General features: G+C 42.9%; 2 protein-coding genes across 4 annotated transcripts in view; one reads left to right on the top strand and one right to left on the bottom strand.

Annotated features, from left to right (window-relative positions):
* The window catches only part of LOC131679099 (crossover junction endonuclease MUS81-like), a 49,180-nt gene that overhangs the window by 1,243 nt on the left and 25,114 nt on the right, over positions 1–22,823 (top strand). For both annotated transcript variants that reach the window (XM_058959656.1, XM_058959658.1), the window contains exon 3: positions 32–419. In XM_058959656.1, coding sequence (XP_058815639.1) covers positions 32–418 — 387 coding nt within the window. In that variant the 3' untranslated portion in view covers position 419. The remainder of the gene's footprint in view (positions 1–31; positions 420–22,823) is intronic.
* Positions 390–21,475, bottom strand: LOC131679102 (venom protease-like). Of its 2 annotated transcripts, none has more exons than XM_058959661.1 (5): positions 21,150–21,475; positions 20,834–21,073; positions 20,375–20,642; positions 689–1,109; positions 390–625 (listed from the first exon to the last, which is right to left on the bottom strand). In XM_058959661.1, exons 1-5 carry the CDS (start codon positions 21,241–21,243, stop codon positions 458–460), a joined length of 1,191 nt encoding a protein of 396 aa, XP_058815644.1. In that variant the 5' UTR covers positions 21,244–21,475; the 3' UTR covers positions 390–457. The 2 variants fall into 2 exon arrangements, with proteins under 2 accessions (XP_058815644.1, XP_058815645.1); XM_058959662.1 differs by having other exon boundaries at positions 20,834–21,070.

Genomic DNA, 22,823 nt, shown 5'->3' with positions numbered 1-22,823 from the left:
AATTATTCTAATTATCATTTTCTGATTATAGGATAAACAGTTTTGGAATATCACTAATTTACCGCAGGAAACTATCAAAGCTGCGGCTTCGGATTTTAGTCTCAAACACCGAACAATTCCGTTAATTTCGTTCGAAATATTCAATAAACAGTCGTTAAAAAACCGCGAATGTACTGTTAGAGAAATATTCATGAAACAGTTGCTTCAAATCAAGCTGCTAACGATAGAGAAAGTAAATGCTATCGTGGAACGGTATCCAACTGCGAAAAGGCTTTATCTCGCCTACGACAAGTGCACCAGCGAGGAGGAGAAGGAGCGCATGTTGAACCTGCCATATGGACCAGCGAAAAGGACTATCGGATTGAAGTTAAGCAAAATCGTCTATCAGCTATTCACGAGCGACGTTTATCAGCGTTGAGGTAAGTTTTGTTTTGTTTTATATCGGTATCTACATGTGTTAGAAAATAAGATTTTCGATCCATGAAATATAGTTGTACACCTTGGTATAGACTCCAGGAGAACCGGCCAGGCCACAGTACTTGCCGAAAGAGGTCACTCCAATGATGGTGTATGTACAGTAAACGTTAGCGTCGTTGTAGATTTGAAGTGGTCCGCCAGAATCACCCTGTAATATAACTTTCGAATGTTAATTTTATTGCTACCTACTTGCAATTTTGATGTATTATACCTGACACGTATCCTTGGAGGAGTTTCGCGATCCAGCACATATCTGACTATCCTGTCGAAGTCCATCCTTTAGGCGTCTGTTGACATCAAAGTGTCCGACACATTCGTCGAAGGGGAACATATCCAGTACTACCTTGAGAAGCATCGCACTGGTCGATTCGCCGTACCCGATCGTACCCCATCCGGTGGCGATAGCTCTCGCGTTGCCTAGATCACCATCGGTCGGAAGACAAATCGGTCGAATGTAGGGTGAGAAGATGACCTTGCGGTCCAGTTTCATCAGTGCGATGTCATTGTACTGCGAGGATTGCTTGTAGTCTGGATGAGGAATCAAATCGGCGATATTGAAGTCCTCCGGGAAGGCTTCATCGTTTGAGGAGTCCAGAGCGAGCTCTCCCAGACGAATCACGGTTGCTGGGCCGCTAGAAGAGATACAATATAGTTTTATTATGATAATATATATGTAGGCGTCATTCGCGCGAGAAACAAATTCGATCTGTTATTAAACCCACAATTGAAAACAGCTTGAGTTTGCTATAATGTATGAAACTCCATCGAAAAACGTGGAAAACTACATAGATCTGAGATGGCTTCCCTGAGACCCTAATATTGCACATCACGTCACTATTTCTTTTCACTTAATCTTGAATGGGCTTTGAGGCTTCTCGCTCCGTCAATCGCTTGTGCTTGAAGACTTCCGATTTTGCAAACTTGGTTCGTGATAATGATTCGGCTCTGCATATCTTAAAAATCATTGTATGCAACCATATCCGAGAATTTAAAACTTCATCCAATAGATTTACGGATTTATGAAACCTACAGGAATCGTCAGCAAATTTTTGCCCTCCTAATATAAAAATATGCAAGCACTCATGAACTCGTTTTTTTCAACCGAGACTCAGAGTGCCGAGTGTCATATACCATTGGATGGAGTTTGTCGAGATCCGAAAATGTGTGTGTGTTAGATTATTTTAATAGTAAGTTTTAAACAGATTCAAACGCCTGGTTTGTAGTGACTGTAGCCATTTAGCTCCCATCTCAAGGAACAAGTTGTCTTCTGTTTCCGCAAGCCATTTAGCTTCCAGTTTTGTCGCGATCTACATGGACAGTTAGTTCCCGGCGGGCAATCTAGCCAATTCGGACTGAGAGTTTCTCGGCGGCAGAATTTCTCCCCTTACCGATGCCGGTTATATGACACATTTAGTTCCTAGTTTTGTAGTTATTTACTCAGGTGTCGAGGTCGTTCCAGCGCTTCCGGCCCGCTGGTGCCCCGAAGACCCACTACTGACACTTCACGCTACCTGCCGCGATCTAGTCCTCGGCAGTGGAACTAGCCTGCTCACGGACTTCCCGGTAGGGGTACGAGGTTGGTCCGGCGATTCTGGGTAGAGCGTTGCGTCCGGTGTACTGGCACCTTGACAATCCGCTGCCGGTGCATCGACGCAAACTACTCGAGCTAGTCCCACGGGGCTTTTACCCATTGTTTCATTTATTCACTCGCTTGATCATCCCTCCATTTTTGCTGTAGAACCGACATAATTTGCAGTTAAAAACCACGGTGTCTCTTCAACGTCGGACAGAGAGGTAGATTCCGCATACCCGAATCTGTGCAGGTAGAACCTGTAGCAGCCATGGCGTGACACAAATTGCGTCAGATGGAAGTTGATTGCTTCGTGCTTCCTGTTCATCCACGTGGACACGTTTGAAATAAATTAGTGTGTCCACCTTGTAGTCCTCTTGTGACCACCTCCCCTTGGTGTCATTCTGTGTTCTTCGTCGGGCTCCTCTGGTGTTTCTGTTTCCATAGCACTTTTGATCCTCCTCCAGTAGTAATGCAGCACCCTAAACGTGCTGTTCAAACATGACTTATTATTATTATTATTGTTTATTGGGCTGTTAACCCGTATGATAGAGGTTATGTAAGTAAAAGTTAAATTTTATCTATTCTTCGGTTTTTGGGATATTTTCTCTTGAAGGGGTTGGTTGTCTATTCGGTTAAACTGGGTCGCGGGAGACCCCTCCAGCAAACGGCGGGGGTGTGGCAGATGACCCACGGTTAGTTGGCTTTCACTTCGGTGGTGACTGTGGTTGTTCCAGGTTGTAGGTTCCGTTGCTTCAGTAGGTGGGCAGACCGGTGTGCAGGCGATACTCTGGTCTAAAGTGCCATGGGCGACCTCTCCAGCACCGCAAGGCTGTGGCAGTGGCCCAGTGTGTTGTGCCTCTGTTGAGATGCCTTCGAGGGTTCTTGACTGAATGGGTCGTATAGGCGGGCATTGTTTAAATATAGAAGTTCTTCCGCCAGGACCGGGTCGTTGGACAGCACGTCTCGGTTTGAATTGGTCAGATTATACTGTCGCCGGAGGTCCTCGAAATCCCGACAGTTGCATAGGAGGTCTTCAACAGAGAGTCGGGTGTTGCATGTGGTGCATTCCGGTGTTGGTTCCCTAGAGATGGTGTGGGCATGAGTGACTCTCGTGAGTCCCACCCGGCGTCGAGAGAGTATTCGCTGGCTCGGTCAGACCAGCAGTTGGCAGACCCCTTGATCTTCCGCCAGTGGCGAAGGTCCCAAGGCCACACACCGTAGGTTGATGTTGAATTCTCTTTATATGCTGATTGATGATATTTCTACTGGAAGTCGGGCTCGGGCACGTCTGCCGTGTAGAACTAACCTGTCGGCATCTATGTTCCCTCTGATGCCGCTGTGGTAAGGGAGCCAGCACGGTGTGATCAGTGGGTCTCGATGGCCTGTACGAATGGGTGGGTTGAAGTTCCTGATGCGATGTCCCGTAGGACTGAAAAGGAGACGGTTAAAAATACGTAGCTTCCGCTGTGAAGATTGAGCAAGAGGATGAGAGGCGGAAGAAGACCCCGTTTCCCAGTTCGCTGATACCCGCACCTACGCCACCGTTCGCCTTGGAACCGTCGGTGTATAATTCAATGTGTTGTTGGTATTTCCTGTTCATGAATTGACTATCTTTTGGCATGATACCGCTCGGGAGGTCTCTGGTCTTTATTGCATGAGTGAGGCTGTCGTCAATGTTAGGTCCAGGGCTGTATCAGGCTCGTAGTGTTATGCGATGTAGTCGGGTGTTTTTTTTGTATTTCGTTTATTTGACACGGCTTATTGTGGTAACTTAACGGAGCCCTGGGGGCTATTAAATTATTACAAATTGAAGAAATAAAATGAATAAAAATAAACATTATGAAGTATACTTCGGGTCTCGTCCACGCAACTTTCTATTACGTGGGGAGATCTTTCGTGGCAAGGTACCATTTTTCTTCTCGCCTAGTGCATCTTGTGGGTCGATAAATTTTCTTTTGTATCCTTGCATGTCATTTTCGTCTATGGTGTCTACATGTTCTCGATCAGATGTTCCTCCTTTCTTATTGCCCTTACGGGTTTCGAGAATAAAGCCTTTGTCATCAGTAGTGGCTTCCTCGCCGTTGGTGCTAACAGTTGATTCTGAAGCATTAGATGCTGCTTTTATAGTTGTTATTATGGCCTGAACAGCTATTACAAAATTGGTAAACGTTTGTGGTTCTGGTGATAGTATTGAAGTCTGTGTTTCGGATTGGTTTCCGAAGATGTGTGGGGAATTGGCTGTGATGCATTCTCCTTAGAATCTTCCGCATATGGTGTTCCATTATGTGCCGTCTGGTTGCAGTATTTGCACGTAGGTGTCTACCCTTCGTGGGTCATAGCGTGGTCTGTTTAATGTTAGTTGCGTTACATTTGAATTGTATAGTCAAGTGGGAGGGAACTCGCATCCTCACCACAAGAACACCGTTAGGAGTACCCGGGAAGAAGTTTCTCCAAGTATCAGGTGTAATGGATTCCACTTCTCCGAATTGCGACATGTATTTTGTGATTGATTCACGGGGAGTACGCGGTGATAAATCATGTAGCCTCACATCTATAAAATCATTTTCTATGTACACTGGGATCTTCATTTCAACATTGTCACTTTTGATCACGTGTTTCAGGTTGTGCTGTAAAGCCAATTTCTTTACTTAGTCTAATGTGATGAATGATATCAATACTTCACTGCGCAGATGATGATATTGAAGATAGGTGACGTCCTTAAGCCTAAGCTTCACGTTCACCTTCAAAAAATGTGTAGAACAAAATCTCAAGTCAACAACCGCTGTGTTGGGTCGAAGCAGCACTTTTTCATCAAATTCACTCATGATGGCAGCAGTACATACAATGGTTCTCTTGTTCTAGACGCACTAATTGTCGTTCACTTTGCTGGTTTTTTACTCTAACTTGGCAGATGTAAAAGTAGATCGAACGGTTTCCTTTGTTCTTAAGACAATGCACACAAGATAAAAGTACTGTGTTGTGGTTCGTTTTGCGCTGGCTCAGACAGCGACAGAATTTCGTGACCGGTGTCTTTGGTGGTTGTAAATCGACTGATGTAGTCGGGTGTTGGTTGGGAGGTTTTTTTTTGGTGAATTCCAGGTGGCGATGGTGAGAAGGTGGCATTCGTCACCCGTTGTCCTCTCGAGGAAATTTAGAGCCCGTTTGAGGACTACCCTGGATCTATGCCAGCGGCAAGGGAGTACACCGACCTCGACAAAGGCTGCTTCGGCAGTCGTGCTTGGTAGTAGTCCGGAGGCTGACCGCACCGCTCCGTGGTATAGTGGCCCAAGGATGGTGGAGAGCCCATCTAAGTCTCGGCACGTGAGTTCGATGCTGTAGAAAATTTTGCTGTTCATTAGGGATCGTCCGATGTTGAGTGCCGTTCTACGGGTGTTTTTGGGGTGATGGGAGCAGATAGTGCGAAACAGCCTCATTCTTATTTCGCAGTCTTTTTTGATTAGTCGGAAGTGGGGCATCAGCGTAAGTTAAATGCCAACTTATATGCCTCCGACCATGTCCCTGTGTCTGCGATTACAAACTGTTTGAGTCGAACAAGTTCGGTTTTCTACCAAAGGGTTCTCATGGAAGCACGCATAACTAGAAGCGAATAAGCCTTTTTTTTGGTATGTCGCTACTAGGAGTGAGTTTGTTTGATCCACGACTTCATCCAAGTCACTTGGAGGCGCAATCGTTGGAAAATATCCATAGTCGCCAATCCGTAGAGGTCCCAGTTCGTAGATTTAGGATTACGATACGAGCGTTCAAATGATCAAAGACAAGATACTTGTGATTAGATAACGAGGGTACAAGCGCAGTGGGTACTAGCCAGTTTGCCACCTCGTGCGTGATACCGTTATAGCAGACAGTTACATCTAACACTTCTTCCCAGTCAGATCGTGCAAGTGTTGAGAGATTTCCTACATTAAGTATAAGCAGATTTCAACTACTTAAGTATTCAATCAATTCGGTGGCTTTCAAATTGATATCTGAGCTGCCCCAAATTATGTGGTGGACGTTTGCATCGCTGCCGATTTCTATCACGGTATGATACAACACTTTTGAAATCATCAGAAGGTGATGGCTCATCATGCGGCAAAAATGCCGTACAATAGACGCATTGTCTGTTTATGTTATCTACACTCATATTGACTGTGATCAGAGTTGCCAAAATTAAATCTGTATTTTTGTCCTTAAAAATCTTTTCATCTGTATTTATTCTTCGAAAAATCTGTGTCGATATCTGTATCGAATCAGTTGAGGCGTTTAAGCTGGACTTTGTTGGATTATCTATCGAAGATATTAATTCCTGTGGTTTAAATCAGTCAAGCAAGGACCTGTCTACGTCTTCATAAAAAACACTACAAATCGTTCTGATATTTTACATCCAGAAACTTGAACTTTACCGATGTGCACAATGGAAAAATAAATTTCTTCTTCATTTAAATACTTTTGTTGATATATAATGTTATATACATTAGGTCGACCCATGTAGCTATCGAATTTTCGGACAAAAAATTGAGAATTAACAAAGTCACAGAGCATTACAATTAACGTTTCTGGAAATAGACTTCACCCAGGCGTTTACTGGATGCTAACCAGAGTGTATTACAAACCTTTACCTTTCAGAATGTACGACCACTCTCAAAAGTAAATATATATTTTAATATAGAGAGCTAAGCTGAGAGAGACACAGAGGATGTATTACTCAAGCAGAAAAAAATATTTCAAAAAATAGTTTTTGTAACATCATTTCTCAAAAATCTGTATATCTGCACATACAGATTCTTGGTCTGAAAATGGCTGAAAAATCTGTACAAATGCAGATTATTCTGTATTTTTGGTAACCCTGACTGTGATAGCACAAATATCGCGAAGTTACACCACTGTATAACATGAAAATATGGGCATTTCTCGGCGATCTTTTTAGTAAAAATACGCTGAAAATGTTATAAACATCGACACAAATTTAGCGTTTAGAAAAATTTGCCATTGAGAAAATAATATCCTGCGAACTTTGCTGGAGAAATCAATTTTGAATATGTATACTGCGCAAATTTCAAAGTGATCAAAAGTCATATGTTCGAGTTACGTTTCCAGCCGTGTGGTATCCGGCGGCTAAATTCTCTCGCAGTTTTTCAGCAAAGAATTGACCCACTGGGTTTCTGTTCCCCATGTCATAACAGGCGACTAACAACAGCTGTGCCGTCAAATGGTGAGATAACATCGTACTCATAAGTTTCCTATCTCATGCCTCCACGTGAGTCTATCGATGATATTTGGTCGTTAGATCGGCGTCGGCTGGGTGCTATCAGCCATCTGGTGTAGCAGTGGAATGAGAGGGTGCCAACGGGCAGGCCTCAAAATTCGTACCGCATAATTTATGACCCAATTCAAGGTGTGGCGTGACCCCTACCGAGGGATAATAATGGGGGAGGGCATCAACACTTCGTACCCCAACCCTACGTAAAACTAGGGTTAGGATTCGAAATAAAGAAAATTACCAAACTACGCACGAAGCCTGTGGAGCTCCAGGGCGCACCCCATAGTATTTTTGCCTTTACCTGGTCAAGCGGGGCTCTGACAGGGTGGACTTTGTTTCCCTACCTATTTATGGGAACAAAACGGAATACACTAAGAACAATATAAACATGAGTGTGGAGGATGTGACCTGTGCTTTCTTAGGTCACAATATCGTCGCTTTGGTCACTGAGCCCAGCTTGTAAATATTTATAAATATTGTTATTTTTTGTCGTATGAATAAATAACAGTGTACGGTCTATTTCGTGTATTTGACGATGCCTGTTTTTTGTTTATACTTTGAAATTATTGTTTGTAAATGTCTAATAGACGGCGCCGGTGGTTGAGTGGTAAGCGCGACCGCCACTCATTCCAGTTGGCCTGGGTTCAATTCCAGCCGAGGTCGTTGAAATTTTTCTGAGGTGAAAAATTAAAGGGTTGTGTACAGGACACGACCACAGTGACATTAAAAATGCAGCTTTTTTGAAGAGCGTGCAAATGAATTTTATCTATCACACATATCGACTCACGTTCTTGCTCACTCGCCTATTTTCATATGTTACAATTTGCTATATACCCTCCCCATTAAGACATAATTTATTGAAGGTCATTTAACGGTAATCTATTATTACAATTAATCAAGTATCTCACTAGGTGATTGGCATTATTTGGCTGATCCATCTAGTAAAAATAGGCTGGTCTGTCCAGAAAATATATTTAAAAGAAAAGTTCCATATTGAGAACTGTGATGAGGAACCCATTTACCCTACAAACAATCATAAAACAATAAATATTATAGTTATTACTGTTTCAACATTGTTCGCTGCCAAGTTCCTTTAGTAGATTTACAATAAAATTTCATGTAACAATAAATTTCACTATTCAGCAAAAAACTGATACAATGCATTCACGTTAAATTTAACTGTTTTCAAGAAAAAATGTATGGAGAAAAAGTGATTTTTTCAATGTTAAGATACATAACCACCCCCCTTTTTCGCTATAAAAGTCTATTTTACATTTAAATTTACTGTAAAAACGTAAAAGTTTATTGTTTTTGTATTGTAGCATAACACTAAAACTTACTGTAAATTATTGTAAAATTACTGTACTGTCACAGTGAAAATGATGATTTTGTTACTGTACATTTCTATTCGGGGAAGCCCACGCCCGCCAACGGAAATATACAGATTCTCCATGAAATATGAAATTTCATTTTCCATTTAAATTTTCAATAATGTACTAATGAACTTAAGTAAACAATCTTAAGGTTAAGTATTTCTTGATCGATTAGTGGTTGAACAAATGAAATTATTTGATAAATTACATTGTTATACAACGTTCGCACTACCGATTAAAACGGGTTTTTATGCTATCTTGGTGACATTTTTCTTGTTTCTAATTATTATAACGTGTTATAACTCTGTAGTGTAAACATTGTATTATTAAACCAATTCTGCAGCGTTTTATGTTATATAGGTGTTTTATGTGGTAATAGGACTGACATAATTATATCTACAGTACAGCGGTTTGTTTCATAATTTAAAACAGATTTATTTTAAAATTTAAATTGGTATACCCAACCGTTCTATTTGTTGTATACTTTAAAACGCGATTAGAACTGTGTTTTAAATACATAGGGCAGGACAGATACTCTGACTGCATAAACTGGGAAAACAATTTTAAGTCCAGCAACGCTTAAGACATGGCTTGAATTTTAATCGAAAAAGAACACCCGCTTAAACTGCTGCTAAGACGGTAATTTCTGCTTTAAAATTTTCCGTTTTGTACATTACGAAACAAAAGTGTTTGAAATTAGAAAACAAAAAGTTCTGCTGGGAATGTGATTGTTTCCGATGGAATTACAGTTTTTTTACGCGTAAATGAAAACCGCGTAAATTTCAAAAAAACGCGTAAATGAAAACCGCGTAAATTTCAAAATCCGCGTAAAAAATACCGTGCATAAAAACCACGTAAAAAAACCTGAGTGTACTCTCCTGTATAAAATACTACGCTGCTGAACAGTGCAATAACTACAGAAGCACGTTGTCAGATATAACCGAAATATGAAACATATGAAAGCCAATAGGCTCTTTACTCTACGCAGCTACAAAGCGCCGTAAACATGGATTAACAAGTTATAACGCACACGCATGAATAAAAATATTTTTTTTCAACGCAACACTCTTAAGCAGCACACACCGTATTGAATTAAATCCAAACCACCCCACCCATCCACTTTGCAAATCATTCTGTGACACCGTGCTGGTACCCGAAAAATCCGCACACGGCCACCGCTGCCGAAAATGCATAGCGTCTACCGCTTATTGTAGTGCCCACACGCTGCAGCCATGATCTTACCCGTTCGACATAAGAACAAAAACTGATTCAAACGGGTACGCGTCACCTCTATTTATAAACTAACCTATATGGTTTAGTCACTTAGGTGCGAGTGTGTGCAAATGCCAACGTTGCCGAAAATCGATAGCGCTTATTGCATCGCCCGGAGACGATGTTGCTCGTATGGGATATTAGCAACAACTGATTTAAACGGACATGCGTCGCTTCTATTTATGACTTTTCGTGTTTGATTGAGCGACTAAGGTACCCTCTAACGACGGCTGTGTCTGAGAAATCTGCCTCACGAATGGTAATTTTCCCGTTTTTCGTGAACTTTTTAATTTTACCAATTTCCAAAAGTCTACTTTTATTGGTGAGATATTAAATTATTACCAATATTTAAGTTTGGTGTTTTTGAATCGGTTGGTGTATGAATGATTAAAATCCATCTAGTATTATCGGAGTTATAAGCGTGCAAACCTTATACAGTTTCGTTACATGGGAGATAGTTTAGATTTTAGAATGACACCTAGCCCCAGATAGTGGAGTAAGACATTTTTAATGTCAAAAAATCTGTGGTCACGTCTTCCTTCGGAAGGGAAGTAAAGCCGTTGGTCCCCGGTCTATGAGTTTGGTGGATCGATATCTAGTCCAGATAGTGATGTCAGCTCTCTAGCGTCGATAAAGAAGAAGTGATCCAACTTCTATATTCTTACTAACCAAAATATTCTCCTCCTGTGATACTTGTGGAGTGCGCAGTAGTATATACGGCCTCTAGCAAAAGCAAGTATAGGACTAACCATTCCTTCCCTTTCCTTCCGCGATCTACGATGGCCAGGCGCCGGTATTGATCAATTCTTTAGGATTACCAGGAGTTGCACATTGAAAGATGTTTCGCTACTCCCAAGCATAATTATATCTGCTTCTCTGTGCATCTTCAGCTAGTCCAGATCGATAACGGAGTACCAGCCGGGGGTGGTCGCACAAGCTCAAGCTCAAACTCAAATTATTGTTTGTAAATGTCTAAGTACAATTCAAACGCCAAACCATTATTACTCCGTGCTTGCATGTTTGAGTCGCGTTTAAGTTCTGCTTGATAGCCCAGGTTGGTGTCAAATGCAGGATTCGATATTTATTTGTTCAGAGATTTATTTACTTATTTATTTATTGATTCATATATTTACTTATATATTTATTTATTCATATACTTATATATTTATTTAATTGCTTGTTTATTTATTTATATTTGATATTTATTTTGCTTGCTTATTTATTATTCATTTTGTTATGTTGTTTTTTTATAATTGTTCAATATTTAAAAAAAGCGAAGGAAACAAGTACCGCACGTTTAGCATGTCAATACATTGTACTAAATTTGAGCACATTTTGTGACACCGACCAAAACGATAAAATGTAAAAGTCAACTGTCATCATTCTGTCATCGCATCATCATCGTCACTAAATGCGGGGTGGGATGGGAGGAGGCGCGGAGGGTATGTGTTGGAAAGTGGACAGGACAGTGCTAAATTCGTCCGCAAAAACAGAATGCGGTCTCTAATAGTTAATTGGCCCGGAGGAGTGAAGACCAGCAGCAGCGATAGTCACCGACATTAAGTGACCGCGTGTTTCGTTTAAGTTCTCGGTTGTGTACACGTCGATCCATAGGATCTAATTTCCCGCCGTTCCGAACCGCCACACGAACGCTAAGTTTTGTTTGGCTAGTCTCGTGGGATAAACCAGTGTGGTTACCGGTTTCCATGTAGTGAACGTGCTAGTACAGCGCGAGCGCAAGAACGGTCAGTGGTTGGCAAGTTATTTACGTAGATGCCAGTACTCAAGTACCGGAGGATAGGTTCTACTAGACCGAATATGTTAACCTAATAATTCAATTTTTTGGTTTTTGACTTAAGTACCAATACCCTAGGACTTAGGACTGGTGGTATCCAACGGGGAAAAACGATTGCCCACCCTAACACATTTTGATCTATTGAAAATTAGACATCACGCGATAATAAAAACCCGGGTCTTGGTGTTAGGGTGGTCAGCTGCCGTTGTGTGTGATTCTTGCTTTGCAGGCAGGGTACGATCACCGTCGCCAGTGCGATAATCATATGTTCTTTCTGGGATGTCATCATACCCAGGGATAGCATAAGGGCTAGTGCATAGGGCCGGAGTCTCAAAGGTTGCGAGTTCGAATCTCGCCTCTGGGGTAATTTTTTTCACATGATTGCTTAGCTTCACTCACCATTTCCGATCGTGTTTCCCCGTTGAATACCACCAGTCCGAAAATGTAAATCCCACTCGACTTAGTGTTAGACACTCGTGTAGAAGATAAAGTGCGCATAGTATCGCTCTCTGGGCCCAAAAGTGGCACGCAGGCCTCCAATACAAATAGGCCGAGTTGCTGCAGCATCCGGAGTCCCTCGTCGCCATCGCTCGTTTTCGTCGAATAAAACGCAAGTAAAATCTGGTTTTTTTTCTGATAGCCATCATGGCTTCGTCATAAATAAACAATTGGCCTTAATAAATCAAAAGAGTATGGTCTATATATTTAAGCTGTGTCGTCTTTTTTGTTTATAGTGTAGTCTTTTTGGTACTTGTTTCCACTGTATATATATATATTTTATGATTCGCTCAGTGACCATAGTGTGGGAAGAAAGTCTTCCCATTGTGAATTTCGCCTGGAGACAACTGTGAAACAACCCTAATAGCTGGTGAGTACAGTGTGGCCTCACCACCACGAAGTAAATCGATACGTGACATAGAAATTGCGGCGATTGATGTGGAAGAGGAGCAGGATGCGCAGAAAGCAAACTTGGGGAGCTGCTAAACAGTGACTCGTTGGAGGATGTTGTGTCCTTCTAAAGACGAGGATCCGGCGGAGCAATCGGTGGGTCGGAGGGATCCGACAATAAACCAAGAGGAACATTTGTTTTTTTTTGTGTTTCGAATTCATCTCGTCAGTAACTAGCACCATCTGGGTGTCTAGTTAGACGATGTATCTAAACTAGTACCCAAATTAGCACTAGTTAGACACAAAAAATTCCAAACAGTTCACACGACATATGTGAACGCCTAAAGCCACATGTCCCGAGTGATGTCCCGGGATTTGGGTACTAGTTTAGATACATCGTCTAACTAGACACCCAGATGGTGCTAGTTACTGACGAGATGAATTCGAAACACAAAAAAAACAAAACTTAATTAAAATTAGGTCTTGTGCCCTTAACGCGCAAAACGGTTTAGTCCAATTTTTATTGCACAAGAGGAACTTGTCACTTAAGCGGTGAAATGCTATGGATGGCGGCTACAAACCCGCTGAAGCGCTAGAGTTGGCAAAAATTTCAATAGGGAAGGCAAGCGAAAGGATTCGACGGACACTGAGTCGCCGAATAAGAGTGGGTGCAGGAAGGAACCCCAACCGAAAAAGATAGAGAGGCAGGATCCTAGGCATACACTAAAAACTGAGCAGCGTCCCACCTTCAACGAAATACCTAAGTTATCATTCCGGTTGGGTTCTCTGCGAATACCCTCAGCCATGAACAGCTTAATGCTACTCGATGCGCGCTGATCGATAGCTTCATTGAGCAGAGCTCAAGCAATGCGAGACCCAAGTTTAGGAAGTGTACCTACAAACAAGGATATCTCGAAATCGCCTGTGTAGACAAAAATACAGCTAAGTGGCTGCAGGATGCGAGCTGCGATCAAGCCCTGAGAAGGCGTTTCATTTGAAGTCGTTGATGCATCGCAGATTCCAAAACAAGCGCTTTACATCGCGTACTTCCCCGACAGCATCGACAGGTCCGATGGGGACATCTTCCGCCTGGTGCTGAATCATAAAGACAATTTCTGGACAAACACTGGAGGGTCGTGAAGAGAAACACGGTCCTCAAAACGGTAGAGCTGCTTTTGGCGGTAGATGAGGCTTCAGTGAAACTGATAACCTCCCAACACAACTAGCTGAACTACATCTTAAGAAAGGCTCGAGTGCGCCAGTTGAAGGGGGCCCCGGTCTTCACCGAACGTGAAAGTTCGAGGCAAGCTCCTATGGGTGATCCAACACGGACCATCCCACGGCGGACTTCATAGCAGCAACGGTAACGAATGCATCGATGGTAGCCCATCTCACGAGCTATACGCAAAAGTACCCTACCGTATGCAGCTCACGAACTAATACGCAAGGAAAGGGTCGAAAACCCCCTGTACCTTGTGCGCAAATGGCAAGAGCCTAAGCAAATACTGGGCCAAAGAAGGCCACTGGAACGTCGAACAGCACACTGTCTGCGACTAGCCGCTAGGCATAATAAAGGGGATGAAGCATCGGCCCCAAATATTGACGACAAAAAAACACTGAAAAAATGTGCAGCATTCGGTGCATCCAAGTGAACCTTCATCACGCAAATAGTACCACAAGCGTCCCTACCCGGAGGTTCACCAAAGAACGCCTAGGCATCGCTCTTCTACAGGAGCCGTGGGTAAATAAACACAAAATCTTTGGCTTAGATTCCTCAATTCACAAGTTAGTATATTGTAAAGATCAGCTAACTACAAGAGCAGTAGTTTAGATAAACAGAGCAATAAAGTTCTCTTAAACTACAGGATTCATTCAACGAGACGTCATTGCAATAAAAGGGGAGGCAACGACGGCTAGTGGAAAGCAGGAGATTGTAATCGAATCTGTCTACTTTCCTGGCGATGCGGATACAAAATCGATGCCCTCATAAAGTACCGCAGAAGCATAAACAAGCCCTTCATCGTTGGGCGTGATACCAATGCACATCACACAGTGTAGGATAGCACGGATATAAATACCAGAGGTGACTACCTACTAGAATACCTTTCGTCAAATGATGTCAATGTATGTAACAAGGGAGCTGTACCTACACTTATGAACGCAGTTAGAAGCGAAATACTGAACCTCACGTTATGCAGCGCTCAAATAACGGAAAAGATAAGCGTTAAAGAGGCACTTTTCTGACGCACCTAGTGTCTTGGATGACATACACATAATGTTCGCCATAGAAGAGAATAAATTCACACAAACACAGGGAAATAAGGAAAACAAATTGATGTGTATTCCACTCACACCTGGAACAGTCGAAAAAACGGAAGGTAAGATTCAATCTCCAGTAGATCTGGATAATACGGTTAACGACCTATGAAAGAGGATCATAATCCGTCTACAATGCCAGTTGCCCTCTTGTAACGAGGTCTGTATGTCGTGATGTTCCTTGGTGCAACGAAAATCTAGCAACACTTAGGAAGGAAGCTAGGCGCATATTTAATAAAGCGAAGATTACTGGTAACTGGTCAAACTACAGGACCGCACTTTCCGAATACAACACTGAGTTGAGAAAGGCTAAAAAACTATTAATGCGCGAGCTTTGTGAAAACATCAGACACTTTCCAGAGACAGTCCCACTTTCCTAGGTCGGTTGCGAAAGACGAGAATTTGACAGATCAGGATTATGATGGACTCGGTGAGGCATCACAGAAACTGATAGCATATTTTATCATCCAATATTTCTACAAAAATCGGTAGATATTATTCTTCCTGATCTACTAAACTTCCTGAGATCCAGTCTTATGCTGGGGCACCCACCTTTAAGCTGGAGAGAAGTTTGGGAAACATTTATTTCAAAAACAGATAGAAAAGACTTAACACTACCCAAGGCCTTTAGACCTATTAGTTTGACATCAACACTTCTGAAATGGAAAAACTGCTAAACCACTATATTCGAACGGAGCACTTGACGAAAGTTCTGCTAAACAAGTACCAGTTTGCATATCAAAAGGCAAATCTACGGAAACAACTCTGTCTACCTTAGTGACACCCTCGATTTCAAGGAAATAGTGCTTTTGATAATACATCCTACATGTCAATTCATAAGGCTCTGGAAAAAGAGGACTGGAAAAATCGATATTGTACTGGATTCTTGCAATGCTCAAGAGTCGAGAGATCATACCAACGTTGGGAGACACGTAAACAACTATATCAGCCAATAGAGGCTGTCCCCAGGGAGGTGTGCTATCACCCCTGCTCTGGTCGCTAGTGGTGGACGATCTTCTCAATGATCTGTCTGAAATAGGTTTCGAGATTGTTGGACATGCGGATGGCATCGTCATAATTGTGAGGGGAAAACATGAATCTGTACTAAGCGATCGGATTTAGTTTGCCCTGAACTTCGTCATGACCTGGTGGTTCAATGAGGGACTCAACGTGAACCCTACAAAAACGGTCATTGTACCGTTTTCCAATAGGAAAAAAAAACAGAAATTTGTTCCCCCAACTCTCAGTAGAACTACAATTAACTACGTAAAAGAAGCGAAGCACCTAGGAAGTCGCACCTGACATGCGCCGTCAATAAAGCAACTCCGACAATGTGGGCGTGCAGTAAACTCTTGGGGTCTCAAACCGAGGTTGGCTTACTGGTCCTACACGACCATCGCCAGGCCACCATTAATTTATTCCACCATTGTGTGGTAGCTAGAGCCTTGTTGTCTCTTGCTGTATGCAGAAGCCGTCTCCGCTCCACTCGGTTCATTGCTGCTTGTCGCCAGCCTCGCAGTCTTCGAAGGGTCCGCAGGTCGTCCTCTATCTGGTCGATCCACCGTGCTCGCTGTGCGCCCCGTCTTCTTGTTTCTGTAGGGTCGCCCTCAAGAACCATCTTCACCGAGTCGTCGTCCGACATTCTTATGACGTGTCCAGCCCACTGCAAACGTCCTATTTTTGCGGTATGCGCGATGGATGGTTCTTCCAGCAGCTGATGCAACTCATGGTTCATTCGCTTGCGCCACGTTCCGTCATCCATCTGCACGCCACCACAGATGGCACGCAACACCTTTCGTTCGAAAACTCCAAGGGCGCGTTGGTCCTCCACAAGCATAGTCTAGGTCTTGTGGCCGTAGAGGACCACCGGTCTAATCAGCGTCTTGTAGATAATCAATTTCGTGCGGCGGCGAATTTTGTTCGACCGGAGCATCCTCCGGAGTCCAAACTAGGCACGATTTCCCGCTAAGATTCATCTCTGAATTTCTCTGATGGTATCATTGTCGGCGGTTACCAGTGAGCATAAATACACGAATTCGTCGACCATCTCGATTTCGTCACCGTCAATCTGAACTCGGGATGGGAGGTCCACATTGTCGTCTCTAGAACCTCTTCTTATCATGTATTTTGTCTTCAAAACATTGATGACAACTCCAATCCTGCTGGCTTCAGCCTTCAGTCTGATGTACGCTTCCGACATCGCCTCAAAGTTCCGTGTCATTATGTCAATATCGTCGGCGAAGCCAAGAAGCTAGACGGACTTCCTGAAGATCGTGCCACTCATGTCTCCTTATTACACCTTCTTACGCAACGTTGAACAGCAGGCACGATAGACCATCACCTTGCCGTAACCCTCTTCGAGATTCAAAGGGACTCGAGACTGTCCATGATACTCAAACAACGCACATCACCCGATCCATCGTCGCTTTGACTAATCGTGTTAGGTTATCCGGGAAACCGTACTCGTGCATTATCTGCCATAGCTGATCTCGATCGATTGTGTCATGCGCCGATTTGAAATCGATGAACAAATGATGTGTGGGCACGTTGTATTCACGGCACTTCTACAGAACCTGCCGAATCGCGAATATTTTGTCCGTGGTGGGGCGAGAATCCATGAATCCCGAACTCCCTTGCAAATGGTGACAATCGGCGGCAAAGAATTTGGGAGAGGACCTTGTAGGCGGCGCTAAGTAGTGTGATCGCGCGGTAGTTGCAGCAATCAAACTTATCACCCTTTTTGTAGATTGGGCAAACGGTTCCCTCCATCCACTCCTCCGGAAGAATCTCCTCCTCCCAAATTTTGGTGATTACTCAGTGCAGCGCTCCAGTCAGTGTTTCACCACCGTATTTTAATAGCTGGCTGGGCAGTTGATCTACATCGGCAGCTTTGTTGTTCATACGACCGATCTCCACATTGACTTCTTGGATATCTTGCTGCTTCACCGTTGAGGTGCTCGTCATAGTACTGCTTCCACCTCTCAATCACCTCACACTCGTTCGTAAGAAGGTTGCCGTCTAAGTCTCTGCACATATCGGCTTGCGGAACGTAACCTTTGCCCGAACTGTTCAGCTCCTCGTAGAACTTCCGTGTGTCGTTTACGCGGTACAGTTGTTTCATCGCTTCGCGGCTCTCCTGTTGGCGCTTCTTTCTCCGGAGGGCCGAGGTTTGCATGTTCCGTGCTTGTTTGTATCGCTCCACATTCTGTTTCGTTCCGTGCTGCAGCATCCTCACCCATGCTGCATTTTTCTCCTCTATTAACTGCTTATATTCGTCATCGAACCAGTCGTTTCACCGATTCGGAATCGCTGTATCTAGTGCCGCTATAGCAGTACTTCCTATGGCGAAAGGGGTCTCCATCCAGCCTTCTTCAAGAGTAGCTGCGCCCAGCTGTTCTTCCGTGTGTAGTGCTGCTTCCAGCCGCTGTGCTTAGTCTTGGGCAACCCCGGCGTCCCAAAGTTGTGCGATGTTGGGCCTTGGCGTCCGATTACGACGAGTGTTGTACACCGTCGAGAGTTTTGAGCGCATGCATACTGCAACTAGGTAATGGTTCGAATCTATATTCGCACTGCGGTAGGTACGAACGTTGGTAATATCAGAGAAGAATCGCCCGTCGATTAGAACGTGATCGATTTGGTTTTCGGGGCGTTGGTCAGGTGTCTTTGTGGATATGTTTGCGGGGGAAGAAGATACTTCGGACTACTATGCCACGGGAGGCAGCGAAGTTCACGCATCGTTGACCATTGTCATTCGATACGGTATGCAAGCTGTTTGGCCCGATTACCGGTCTAAACATTACCTTCTGTCCTAAGTGAGCGTTCATATCACCGATGACGATTTTAACGTCCCGTTGCGAACAGCCGTCGTACACCTCCTCCGGCTTCGCATAGAACGCTTCCTTCTCGTCGTCGGGTCTTACATTGTGTGGGCAGTGTACGTTGATGATGCTGTAGTTGAAGAAATGGCTTTTGATCCTCAACTTACACATCCTTGCGTTGATCGGAGTCCATCCAATCACGCGTTGACGCATCCTACCCAGCACTACAAAGCCGGTTCCCAGCTCGTTGGTGGTGCCACAGCTCTGGTAGAAAGTAACCACCCGATGCCCGCTTTTCCATACCTTTTGTCCTGTCAAGCAAAGTTCCTGCTGTGCAACGACTTCAAAGTTGCGTGGTTGGAGTTTGTCGTAGATTATCCTGTCGAACGCTGGAGAGCAAAGTGACCTGCAGTTCCATGTTCCGAGTTTCCAATCGTAGTCCTTATTTCATCGGTCTTTGCCGATTGTTCCGAATCGTTTTTTCTTCTACATTGTTCGTAACGGTTAGTTTTCCATGGCGGCTTGTTGGACCTTCCCCAACCCCCTGTCTCGCCAGAGTAACATCGTGTCAGCTTTGCTTAGAGTCCCACGCTGACACGAGGACGATACATCAGCCGCCCCTAACATGTAGAACAGATTATGTGTGTGATCCCCGCAGTGGGGAGACCTAACCAAAAAAAAAAAACGTTCACAGAAAAACTTTCATAACTTTGGTTCATTTCATTGGTCAAGTCTCCCCATGTTCCCGTACTACCTGGTTGGGACGACACATGTGAACAACCAAAGAACTCGCTTTCAACTACATTGGATTTGTGCAATTTGTAACATGTACAGGGGCAGCTACAAAAGAAAAACCTGAAAAGTGGTCGGAATGGCAAAGTTTCCCCTAAAAAAAGCTCGAAGTCAACAATTACGGGAGATAGGTTTCCGACCCTGGAACCATTCCAAAAATAGGTGCCTGCGGGAAAATGTTGCACAGCCGCATTTCTTCTGACAAAATTACTTATTTTTGGTGCTTCGCAACTACCACTATAAATACCATTTTACAGGATGTCGAATTATCTCTTTGTTGCGTCAAGAATAATTCCCGAAATATTCCTATTTTTTCGTGTTCTACAGTGGTGTAATACCTTAAAAGAGACAGGTATATTTTTGATAGATTATTCACTATTTCACAGCACCTTCTAAGGCCTCATTTTAATCAAAGAAACGGTGCTCATGTTTTGATTGGTTGTAAATTGGATAGTCTTTTGTAAATTAGGCGTTGTAAAAAAATTCTTATAATAAAGAAAAAGGAATCCCAGGGTAGCAACCAACATGTTTTTGAAGATTAATCCAAATTGAAATTAGTTTGAACAATAAATTCTTCTTTATCCGTTATTTGAAACTCGAATATTGTGCTAAATATGGTAATTTTGAAAATTTATCATCAATATCTCTCTGGTAAACATACCCTAGTTTGCCATATTCAAAACAGCTCCGCGCAAAAATATCGAAACATTGCCCGACCAACTGGAACACCCTGGCTAATACAGATCAAAGCGTTTGAACGGCGATCTGCCGTTCCATTCGTTCCCATCCCCATCACAGACGAGTACTTACTATTCGGCTGAAATGACACAATGGCCAGCGGTAAGCACGAAACGGTCCGAGACCAGCGAACCACCGCACAGATACTGCACCGTGGGTAGGCCGCCATAACCGACCAGTGCCATGTGAGGGAATTCTCTTGCCTTTGCTGCCTCGCCATCGACAATCAGCTCGACCGCTTTGTGGCCACATCTATCCACTCGCTGCAGTTTGGATTCACCGACGCCCAACGAGTTGGTGTATTCTTTAGAAAAAGCTGCCTCACCGTACTCGATACACTCTGTTAGGGAGAAGAGAAGAAGGGTTTGAATTGACACAAGCTATTGATTGGTTAAGGAGCATTGGGATGCACTGAAGCCTATTTACATTGCTGGTTGAACGTGTTGTACATCAATCTACTGCTTATTGGACAAATTTAGCTTGAGATGTCAAAAACTTTTAACCAGCGATGTACGGAAGCGGTGGACGTACTTTCGACTGTTCGTGTTCGGATGCTCAAGGTGGAGGAGGCAATCGGAGCTCCCGTTGAGGTCGTCTTCAGCTGAACTCCATCCGAACAGCAAACCACTTGCACTTTGTTTGAAAATCCACACTTGGTTGGGGCCCCTCTTCTGTTTCGGATGTCATCAATCACGGATGCACATTCGGAAACTAGTCGACAAACGCCAGGGGAGTTTGTTCTTTGGACTACGCACTCATCGCCAATCTCTGCTGGGAATGGAAAATCAATGATTCATCTTTTGTTTTTTTTCTCCCTATCGAGAGATGGAATCCCCATTGCACTCACCTAGATCAACTTGTTGGGCATTCACACCTAGCCGGCACAACAATAGCACTGGGAAAAGCGTGAGAATTGTCGCGGATCGCGCGAAAAAACGCATCTTCACCGGACTAGCTTCGATTATTGAATAAAGCTCAGCGATGCTCTTTCTTCACTTTTAATTATATTTAGCGGCACGAGATTCCCCTGACTAAATGATCAAATATAGTTATAGTGTTTGGTTGACTCGGCAGCAGCAACAAACTGTTGACTTGTTGAGAATTCGGCTAGAACAGCTGCCGAGAATTAAATGGTTATTGCAAATTAATAGTGTCGAAAGTTCAGAAACGCGGCTCTTGTATCACGTCTGCTTGCATTCAGTAGTTCGAATAATCAATTGGCTGTGATGAGGGATGAGTTCGGCCGAGGTGAAACTCTTGCATGAAGAACGCATATATGAAGAATAACAACAAAAAACATTCAAACCGGTTGGGTGTATGGAACTCGATGTTAACTGTCTCGTGAAACTATCAGCAAAGATGGTGTGATGTTCTGCTATAAATCTACAGGTGTCCTGAGTCTACCTTAGCTTTGTTTCTGGAAGAACAATCATAAGTCTTTAACCCAAGTAACTAGCTTTAAATCGTCTAAGTCTGAAATATGTCGCAACCTAGAACAGTTATGTTGGTTATTGCACTGGTTGAAAATAGATAACATCAAGAATATTTCACAACATCTTTTGTTATCAAATAGTAATTTTTATTGCCAACTATAACCTGTTCAACACAGAAAAAAATATTTTGTAATTTTAAGTTTATTTTCATGCACATATTTGGAGCATGAATATAAATGTAAAATTAAGTTCCACCAAAAATCGACACGACTTGTAGTGCTTTCTTCAACGAATTTTATTATAATTCTACACGTGGATTGAAAATTACAGTTTCTTCAAACGGAAAACCAATGCACTTCAATGTATTTTTTACACGCTCATTGCTGTAAAATGAATGACATGTAATCTTACACGAATGAAAGTGTGAAATTGTATGCTTTTTGATGCTCCAATTGAGTGCATTGATTTTAACGTAATTTTCAATCAAAGTTTTGATTCAATCTTTGTATGTTTACATTCGTATTGATTTACATGTCATTTAAATTTCATTATTTTTTTGTGTGAATGATGTTCCTAAATGTTTGCAGATGCTGCAGGGTTTGTTGAGATTCGGTTGCGATTGATTAAGAACCTCTCAAGGGGTGATAGAGGATAGTGTTTGGGGAAAAATATTCGACATATACCCTCAAATCTCAACCGTTACAGAGTTATTGAATTTTTATGTAAATAGCTTGTTTGTCTTCAAATACCTCTTACTTAAAAGTAAGCGGTGGTCAGCTATTTTCGTCCGCGTCCCTTATCATCAATTTTTATACAGTGATTCATCAGCAGTGCTATCTTTGAAAATGAACCACCTTGGTTATGCAACTAATTTTTTCCGATCTTTTTTAAATGCAAATAATTAAGCAATCTTCATTTCGTTATATTCTGAATTGCACATATTTTGTCGTATGTAATTTTAAATGTATTTTCATTTGATGGCACTGTAAAGGAACACGTATCCGCCGGTTGATGCCAATCGAGCTGACATTTCTTTCGACTGAACAAACTAATTTATTTGTTTGTTTAGTGTTTATTTGTCTGAGTGA

Source organism: Topomyia yanbarensis, chromosome 2 (assembly GCF_030247195.1).
Source record: "Topomyia yanbarensis strain Yona2022 chromosome 2, ASM3024719v1, whole genome shotgun sequence".
Lineage (NCBI taxonomy): Eukaryota > Metazoa > Arthropoda > Insecta > Diptera > Culicidae > Topomyia > Topomyia yanbarensis.
Note: the sequence above shows the minus strand (reverse complement) of the source record. Positions and strands in the feature narration are given on the sequence as shown.

Coding starts and splice junctions, on each gene's coding strand:
- LOC131679102 (XM_058959661.1), bottom strand. CDS start 21,243: ATGCGTTTTTTCGCGCGATCCGCGACAATTCTCACGCTTTTCCCAGTG. Junction 21,074..21,149: donor TGCCCAACAAGTTGATCTAG/GTGAGTGCAATG, acceptor TTCCATTCCCAG/CAGAGATTGGCGATGAGTGC. Junction 626..688: donor CCTCCAAGGATACGTGTCAG/GTATAATACATC, acceptor GTTATATTACAG/GGTGATTCTGGCGGACCACT.